The sequence below is a fragment of the Camellia sinensis genome, chromosome 7 (assembly GCF_055761805.1).
Source record: "Camellia sinensis isolate YWXY chromosome 7, ASM5576180v1, whole genome shotgun sequence".
In the NCBI taxonomy this organism is placed as follows: domain Eukaryota; kingdom Viridiplantae; phylum Streptophyta; class Magnoliopsida; order Ericales; family Theaceae; genus Camellia; species Camellia sinensis.
In genome coordinates, this window is record NC_138967.1 from 138,765,073 (window position 1) to 138,774,749 (window position 9,677).

At 35.8% G+C, this 9,677-nt stretch overlaps 1 protein-coding gene across 1 annotated transcript; it reads right to left on the bottom strand.

The window, feature by feature from the left end:
* Positions 1–514: 514 nt before the first annotated feature.
* LOC145794792 (putative boron transporter 6) lies at positions 515–3,926 on the bottom strand. Its single transcript, XM_082877150.1, has 7 exons — positions 3,861–3,926; positions 3,500–3,738; positions 2,735–2,792; positions 2,466–2,489; positions 1,432–1,605; positions 1,241–1,335; positions 515–856 (listed from the first exon to the last, which is right to left on the bottom strand). Exons 3-6 carry the CDS (start codon positions 2,777–2,779, stop codon positions 1,276–1,278), a joined length of 303 nt encoding a protein of 100 aa, XP_082733276.1. The 5' UTR covers positions 2,780–2,792; positions 3,500–3,738; positions 3,861–3,926; the 3' UTR covers positions 515–856; positions 1,241–1,275.
* Between the last annotated feature and the right edge of the window lie 5,751 nt (positions 3,927–9,677).

A 9,677-nucleotide genomic window follows, 5' to 3' on the forward strand; every position in this document is an offset into this window, starting at 1 on the left:
TTCATAATATTTTTTTCCACATTATATACCTATTTTATCAAAATCTAAATTTTAGTTCAACAAATATGACCCTGTTCATGTTGAAACCTGTTGAATATAACAATTCCATCACAACTTAACCTAACCTGTTATCAATACATTTACGAATTAATAAAATGAAAATATCCATTCATCATTACAAATAATTTCATCCTGATATAATAAAATAGTGAAATATCCACAAAATATCCAAAAGTTATAACTTGTTCAATTCCACCAAAAATCCAACAATAACTAGTGTAACTCCAAAAAGTATGTGTATCCTTATCAAACAAAAATGAACATTCAAACAAATTACATCATTGTTGCACGTCAAAAATGCCACCCCAATCCAATCTGCAAAAAAATAAATTAAAAGTTTTAGTAATTAATGTGATGTTTTCCTTCTTTTCCCCATTACTATGCTTGATTCTATTTGATTCTATTCAGCATTTTACTGGTTGATGAAGTTAAGCAAAGCAAAGGGCCATTATTTTGTTCATTGATGAGTTGCACGCTCTGGCACAATGTAACAAGGAATTTCTGCTTAATTTCTGTTTAATCTCCCATTTATCAGTCAAAGTTCTTACAAAAAAAAAAAACTTTAAAAAGCAACAAAATACAGAAATGAAAATTAAATTCACATAAAAGAGAAAGATTCAGTAGAAGTTATGAAGATAAACCTGATCTTGACAATTATCAATAATCTTTTTGATCCTCAAGACCTCTCCAAAAATTTGACTCTTTTCTTCAATATCATCAGTCAATGCCTCAGCTTCTCCATAGCTGTAATTGCTCACTTGGTTGATATTGAATCTTATCATATGCTTCTCCATAGCTGTAATAGGTTCGAAAATAACCCAGAAATCAGAATTTTTTCTAGGAGAAATCTATGTGCTAATTCCAGGAATACTATGCCAAAGAAATAGTGAAATACAGGGAAGGAAAATAAACTCTCAGGATTCCAGCATTGTTTCTAATGCTTCAAGAATTAATTACCACAACAATTGAGTAATTGATGCTGAACCTAAAGGTTTTGCATATGGATAAACCTAAATGCCGACAAGCATATGCTAGATAAGGAAAACTTAAGACATATATAGACAAAATGCACAATTCAACATCCCAAAAACACGAGAGAATAAGTTCAACATCCGGACCTAAAAGCAGATCAGGGTATAAGTAAATAATTCCTCAATTTTTTTTAATTTTTTACGTCTACCTTCCGTTTGAGAGCAGCTAGGCTCTTGGTGTGCATCAGAGACTGTGGGATGACCCATTTGAAGGAGGAAGTCCAATCAGTCCACAAAGCAAAGTCTGATAACACATAAATTAGAAGAAAACATAAGCTCTAGGTAAAGCAAAGCAGATAAGAACAACTACTAGGAATAGGAGAAGTCCAATTGTATATACCATGAATCCCAACAAGATGATGTCATAATGGTAAGCAGAAGAATTCTTGAGATTGAACTCTTTTTGTTGCGCCATCTGTGAAGCAACACTGTGGTCAAAGAAGTAAAGCCCTGCTATCATTACAGCTGGAATAAAGGCAGCAAAGATGTAAGCGAGAGGAACTTTGGCCATATCCTGCAGTTTTGGTGTAAAAATAATCATCCAATGTACAAAATGTTCAGAATGAATAGATAACATTTGGTTAAAGATATAGACTAAAAGAGGACTTGATGGACAGTCATAGATTGGTCGGAAGTTCATGAAGGCCATTATTGGATTTGGATTGGTGGCATTATTCTCCATTAGGCCTACACTATAGGCTATAGAGCTTTACCTTGATAACAGTCCAATGGTACAAAGATGCAGATACCCAAGGAAAAAGGCTAAAGAGCCTCACAAAGATGCAGATTCACAGAATAATAATAATAATAATAACAATAGAAGCAAAACCAAAAGCCTCACAAATTGTAAGACTAAAGTTTTGATAAGAAATGAAGAAAAAAAAAATTGCAACCTTGGAACGATCAAAACCCCAGATGAAAAACAACATTACCTGCATATAAACTCAAGTTAAAATATCAAATAGTATGTAAAGCCCCAGAGGCAGCATTTTCAAATTATGCAATTAGCTTTCCAACAACTTCAAAACAGACAAAACCACCTTGTTTTATTTGTGAACTCTTGGATGAGATATGTCCAATCAAGATCAATTGAGGACAGTTAATATGGTCTAGCAATTGATTATGTTTCTAAATTTTACATTAAAACAACAAATTAAGATCTTTAAAAAAATAAAAAAATAAAAAAATAAAAACTACTTCTACCACACTCTTCCAAGGAATTCGGCAAATTCTTTGAAATTTTAGAGTTTATCACAGATCAAAGGATAAAAAATTTAATCCTACATGACAAAATTTTCAGAACAGTGTAATTATATAAATCATTGTGTTTTATGATTTGTAACAGGTTCAGAGTATCTAAATATATCCACATACCATAACAATATCTTGGGGATCCACCTACCAAGAAAACAAATATTCAAATGTCATTTAACCAAGTTAAGAGATAATTCTAGTTTCTAAAAAGAAATAAAAATTCCAAAACCATTGAAAAATGAATTTATAATGAGCCATAACATGCGACTAAAATTATAAGCATAATGCTTGAAGATGATGTTCCTCATATAATCATTTAAACTAAAAATTCCAGTAACCTGATCAACCAATCACTTTGAAGGCAATTAGTTGTAAACAAGTAAAGCTACCTGAAGATCATTGCGAAGGAGTGTGATGCCATCAGCCAAAATCATGTCAACATATGGACTGCGCAAACCCATAATAATTTCAAAACAACAATACAAAGCAATCACACTTCTCTGAAAAATAAATAAAGATCGACCGTACAAACAACCTTGGAGTTGTAGAAACATTATGTTAATAAATTTGATGGGACAAGTCACAAGAGGATCAAGATACATTCTAAATATCAAACCTAAGACTTTGACTTCGAAGACCAACAACTCTCTCAAACCCTTATTTACATTCTAAAAGTTAACTCTTAATCAAGATACATATTCACCTGCATATCCTGAGGATCAAGATTAGATATATACTCTTGTATACCATAATCTCCTTGAGTTTTCATCATTTCAAGAACATCAAAAAAAAATGATGAATCCTGGAAAATTTGATTCAATGCAAACACATTGTGCTTAGTTGGTGTTACTAGTGAAAAAGAAGATGCAGAGTCAGGGAATTATTCATCGTAAGATATCTAAAGAGTTGTGGGTGTTGATATTGTTCCTACAAATCTACAAGGGCGACTTTCTCTTCTAGAGCCTTTTACTAACTTAATTTGTCTTGTCAAAAGTTTAAAAGAAAAAGAAATGAAAAATTTTTGGATACTCGTGAAAATTAATAACATTACCAAAAGTAAATTATACTAAAATTCTTAGGAAAAAGTTCTACAGATTGCTACAACACTTATGTCCACTAAATGGAAGAAGAAATAGGAAGTATAGTGTACGCACCATCACTGAGGACCAGAACTAGATCACTGTCAATAACAGTTGGGATACGATGAGCAATAGTGCACACAGTGTAGTCCCGAAACTCTGTTCAGATGATCTTCTGGATAAGATTATCTATAGTTGAATCAACTAAAGCAGTGGCTTCATCAAGAACCAAAATTCTTGCCTGTTTTAGTAAAGCCCGACCCAGGGAAACAAGTTGCTGCTGCCCACACTCCAATTATCTCCATTCTCTAGAACTATGAATTTCAAACAAATACAATTTATCGACTGGTCTTAGACAAATGCCAAAAGGAAAGCTTCTAGATGTAATATTAATAATAGAGCTTAAATTTAATGCTCAAATATTTAGTGCAAATACCTGGTGTATCTAGCTTTTTCTCTTTCCGGCAAACAAAATCCCCTAGCTGAGACTTCTCAAGTGTCTGTTCCAAATCAAAATAGAATCACTAAGAAGGTGAGTCTTTCTGGTAATCATAACATGCTCGTACATTAAACTGGCAAAAAAGTTTGGGAATAAACACTGGAAAGCCAAAATGTAACAACAAATTTTTGGCAAGAATTTATAGAAGGAACTAAGGAATTCATATTACAAAAAATGGGATCACTTGTGATTTCAGAACAATTTAAAATAGTTGTGGCTATACATAATATCTGGGATATTTCTTCTAACAGTTTATTTTATGGACTTCACTTGGTCGAACTGTTATAGTTTAAGATTTTCTTTTTCAAAACTGAGAAAAATGAAGACAAAAAAGGTAGGCAAGTTGAGTTTGACCTGCCAAATTTCTTGATCTGAGTGCTCATGGAGGGGATCAAGGTTGCCCCATAATGGTCCCTTCAAATAAGTTTGGATCTTGGGGTATAATACTTAGACGGCTACGGAGGTCATGAAGACCAATTGTTGAAATATCAATATTGTCTTTAATAATTCTGCCGTCTACGGGCTCAATCAATCTGAACAATGCCTAGATCAATATTATTTGAGAGTTGGACATTATTTATTTTCTTATATTTGTTACTAAATAAATAAATCTAGTAACCAGAATCCAAACTATTTTTCTAGGACAGGTGAGCTTCTAGGGAAAGAACTCAAGAGAGACTTTTTAAACTCCAGACACAAGAGTGTTGAGATGAAGCCATGTACCAAAAAACCCTCCCATGGCAACCTTAAAAAGAAAAACGTGTGCACACTTTATTACAGAAAGTTTGTTGATAATGTCTTTATTTATCTAATAAGAAAAAATGTTAAAATTAGAAGTCATATTGGGCTATGTCTCAATTGTAATTCTTTTAAAAAAATTTAAAATAATTACTTTAAAATTTAGATGAGTGTATATGTAACAACAAACATAATTTTCTCTGTGTGATGTGTATCTGAATTGTCAAATGACTATATTTATCCATGTTTGTTGTGTAAGCTATAGACGACTTCTAGCAGATCCTTCAATTTTTTTGCCAATTTTGAGACTAAGACCAGAGAAGGTGCAATAACTACAAAACACAAATATAGCACCCATCCAAAGAAAATATACACCAAAAGGGATCCAAAGATCCAAACTACACTAAGACGTAGTGCACCATGCCTAGACAATTCAAAAGAGGGTCCCTCAAAATCTTTTGCATTTGAACATGCAGAAGAACTATCAGGGATGCCCAAACACACAAACATTAAACTAAAGTTTATTACAGCACCAAAATTCCAAAACAAATGGTTGCTCATAACCAAGTATCATATCATCTAATATGATCAAAACAAAGTGCATTCATTTAAGAAATAATTTAATTCTAAGACTTCACAGACATTACCTTAACAAGGCAACTACTTATAACAGGTTCTAGCACAGCCAACAGATGATCACCTAGACTAGTGATGCAAATTCATCCAAAAGATGAAATGGAACCTTAGACAAATTGACAATTTTATTAGTACGGTCCATCAAAGAGGTAGGTGCGAGCACTAGGAAGCCATTTTCATGTTATGTTGTGGGATTGATCTAAGGGCTTCAAGGAGCTAATCATCTAAGGGGAATAAGAGGGTAATGCTAGTGACTGGAAGGCACCAAGGGGATGCCAGATGGGAAAAAGATTACATCACTTTAATAAACATAAAACAGGTGTCACCATTTCATCAGCCAAAGCCAAAAGTGAAAATATCTATAAATAGCCCCTCTACTGATGCCTTGAGGCAAACACATCTTATCTTTCACTAATTTTGATATATATGGAGGCCTCTCTGTCTCTCCAACTCTCCTTTTCTAGCAGTAACATGTACCAAGGCAGAACTAGGGGTGGAAAACGGACCGTGACCCATTTAAAGCTCTCAAAAGTCCTGCTAATATTTCATTGTTTGCTCCTGACTATCTTAGATTGTAAAGAGTTGACATCTAGAAAGCAGAATACCAAAATGGCCAATATAAAAGATTGAACTCAGCATTCAAAACTAGCACAAAAAATCATAAACCCACTAAAAATAAATCTAGAGTTTAAAAGGATTTATGTCAATTAAACCAAACAAAATTAATCATAAACCCATCAAAATTAATAAGAAATCATCAAAAATACCAAAATATTCTCACCCATATTAGTTTTAAATCCATTAAAAAAACAAAAAGAAAAGGATACAAATATAAAGCAAAAATTTGTTTACAGAAACAGATTGTTTAAAATAATTTTTTTTTAAACAGAAATTGTTTCACCAATTTTGAACAAAAATTTCAACATAAATTATGCTATAAATCAACAAATCTAAAGCAATTAACAGAAGCAATCAAGTAATTTTTTTTTTAAAAAAAATGAAAAACATAAGCAATTTCAACAAATCTCAAGCAATCTAAAGCAAATAAATATGAAGAAAATTGGAGAGAATAAAAACCTAGGGAAGGATGGAGAGAGAGAGAGAGAGAGAGAGAGAGAGTTGACTGTTTGTGAAAACAAAGGGAGAGTCTGTCCTCCACTTCCATCATCGTTCTTCTTCTACCATGGCCTCCTTTGTAACCCTAAACACACCGCCTTCCAATCTTCACTCTCTCATCCTTTTGTTTTATTACATCATTGCTTCTCTCTTTTTCCACTCACCAGGGGCAACTGAAGCGGCGATTAGTGTGCGCTAGCTATGAGGTCGGTGAAGAGGGTTGGAGAAGAGGGAGAGAAAGGTCAATCGGTGAGCGTGAGTGAGAGAAAGGTTTAGGGTAGGAGAGTAAAGCATGTCGGTGGTGATGAAGGATGAAGATGGAGCGAGATAGTATATTGAAAGAGATGAAAATTTCTTAATTTTAATATTTTTGGCTAAAAGTTTCGTATTTTTCAGTTTTGGCGCTAATTAATTTTTATTTAGCGCCTTTTGTTTTTTTAGCAGCAGCTTAGGGCTTGTTTTGATAAGGTTTTCGCATTCGATTTATATTTATAAAATTTTTATAAATTAATTTTTATTTATTTTTTATTTATTTTTAAAAAAATATAAATTATAAACGCATTTGCTTTACATAAAATATTTTTAAAAATTTAAAAATATAAAAAAGAGTGAGAAATGGCAAGTGGTGGCGGGTGGTGACGAGTGGTGGCGGCGGAAGATGGTTGTGAAAAATGATGACGTGTGGTGGTGGCGAAAGACGGTGGTGGAAAATGATGGTAGATGATGGGTGATGATGGCAGAAGACGGTGGTGGCAAGTGACGGGTGGGTGGGTGGTGATAGCGAAAGACGGTGGTGGAAAGTGGTGGCAAGGGGCGGGTTGTGGCGGCGGAAGACGGTGGTGGAAAGCGGTGACGGGTGAGTGGATGGTGGTGGCAGATGAGTGGTGGATGACAGGTGGTGGTTGGTGGTGGCGGGTGGGTAATGGTGGTGGTGGTGACGGTAGGTGGGTGACTGTGGCGAGTGGTGGGTGGTGTCGAGTGGGTGGTGGCGGGTGGTGGGTAGTGGTGGGTGGTGGCTGGTGGTGACTGGTGGCTGGTGGTTGCTGATGGCGGGTAGTAGATGGTGGTGGCTGGTGGCGAGTAAGTGGCAGGTGGTGGTGGCGGCGTGGGTGGCAGGTGGGTGGTGGTGGCAGGTGGGTAGTGACGGGTGGTAGATGGTGGTGGCAGGTGGGTGGTGAGTGGTGGTGACGGGAAGGTGGCGGGCGGATGGATGGTAGTGGTGGGTGGTGGGTGGTGGTGGCAGCGGGGGTGGTAGCAGGTGGGTAGTGAGTGGTGGTGGCAGGTGGTGGTGGGGGGTGGGTGGTGGTGGCAGAAGACGGTGGTGGAAAATAGTGGCGGGTGGTGGCGCGCTCTCTCTCTCTCTCTCGTGTGCCTTGTGATGAACCCTAGCCTTCTACTTTCCTTTTGATTAGAAGTAGCGAAAGAGTTAAATGTATTTTGAATTTTTTTTTAAAAAAAATTGTGTTTTGGTGTTAGGGCTTTTTTTAAAAAAAAAATAAAAATAAATTGGGAATTGTATATTTTATCTAAAAATCAAATTGGAATAATTTATACAATCACACCTATTTAAGGAGTGTGATTAAATATATATATATATATATATAATCACACTTATTTAAAAAGTGTGATTAAAAAGTAGTATTGTATATATAATCACACTTTAATTAGAAGGTGTGATTAAAAAATATATAAATAATCACACTTTAATTAGAATGTGTGATTAAAATATATATATATATATATAATCACACTCATTTAAAAAGTGTGATTAAAAAGTAGTAATGTATATATAATCACACTTTAATTAAAAAATGTGATTAAAAAATATATAAATAATCACACTTTAATTAGAATGTGTGATTAAAAAATATATATATAATCACAAAATGTTTTTCTGCGACCCATATTTTTTTTTGTTAAAGTGACAGAGAGGGACATAAAGAGAAAAGAGATGAACGAGAGAGACAGAGAGAAAGATAGAAAGAAGAGAGATGAGCGAGAAAGTTAATTTTTTGTCATCAATGAAAAATATTTTTCTGCGACCCATATTTTTTTTTGTTACTAAAAATCAGGAACTAATTTTTTGTGGTAGAGGATAGGGAGCGGCAGTAGTGGTGAAGGTGGTGAATAAGAGGTGATAGTGGTGGTGCTGGTGATAGCGAATGAGATTAGTGGTGAAGTTGTGGTAGTGGTAGAGGAGATAAACTAGCGGTGGTGGATGAGATGTAATGGTAGTAGTAATGGTGGTAGTGGAGTGGTGGTGACGGTGGTAGTAATGATAGTCGTAGAGGTGGAGTGGCAAAATGTTTGGTAATTGACAAAATGTTTAAAAAATTTAAAAATTTTAAAAATAGTGAGAAATGGCAAGTGGCGGCGGAAGACGGTGGTGAAAAGTAGTGACGGTGGGTGGTGGGTAGCTGGTGGTGGGTGGGTGACAGTGGCGGTGTAACAAGCCCGCGGGGGACCTCGCTACAGCTCGGACTCGACTTTGTCAGTCACGGTTCTAAGTCTGAACCAAAGAGTCCAAATCCGGCAAATCGTTTTTGAGAAAACAGATTTTTGAAAGAAGTGCCAAACATGGACTGCTTTGCCAGATACAGAGTCGCCACCTAAATATTTTATTTTGGGAAATTTAGGAAACCCTGGCTCGGTGCCAAAAGGCCACGTGTCCATCATCACCAAAGTTGCCTCGGCTCGGGAACTTGGGTACGATTGGGGAAGGTCACTTCGTGAGCACCCCCGCTCGCCCGGTCATAGACCGGCCTCTACTAACCATGATATCAATTTTTGAAAACTTTGTGTGTCCTTAAACCGGTTATTAGCCTAGGTTACTATGTGATGCGCACAGCATACAAGTATAGACCGGGTCACCTGAATCGGAACGAAACATTTCATGTTTGTTTTTTTTGAAAGCGGGTTTGCTACCCGCAGGTAGGCTTAAAACATTTGATGATTTATTCCAATCCAAGTAACCCAACCTTCACCCACAGGCATTCAGGCAGTTATATCATATAAGCAATTAGCCTCATAGTAAGCATGCTATTCATGGCATTCACTCACACGCATGCAAGGATGCTAAAGCATAAAACTTACCGAGTACTCCAAGCCAAAATAGGAACTCATTAGAAATCATGCATGAATCCTAAGTATACAGAAATGCCTAATGCAACACATGCAAAATGCAACTATAGCAGGCTCGGCTATTCTAAAACATGGCATGTGAAATGCTACAGCTAGCATGTATTCAACTTGGAATCGAAAATA

Bases quoted from the DNA above. Each gene is read 5' to 3' on its own strand.
- LOC145794792 (XM_082877150.1), bottom strand. From the start codon at position 2,779: ATGATTTTGGCTGATGGCATCACACTCCTTCGCAATGATCTTCAG. The intron at 2,490-2,734 runs GTAGCTTTACTT...TTTTCTTGGTAG, and splicing joins TCCTTCGCAATGATCTTCAG to GTGGATCCCCAAGATATTGT. The intron at 1,606-2,465 runs GTATGTGGATAT...CCAAAACTGCAG, and splicing joins ATCCCCAAGATATTGTTATG to GATATGGCCAAAGTTCCTCT.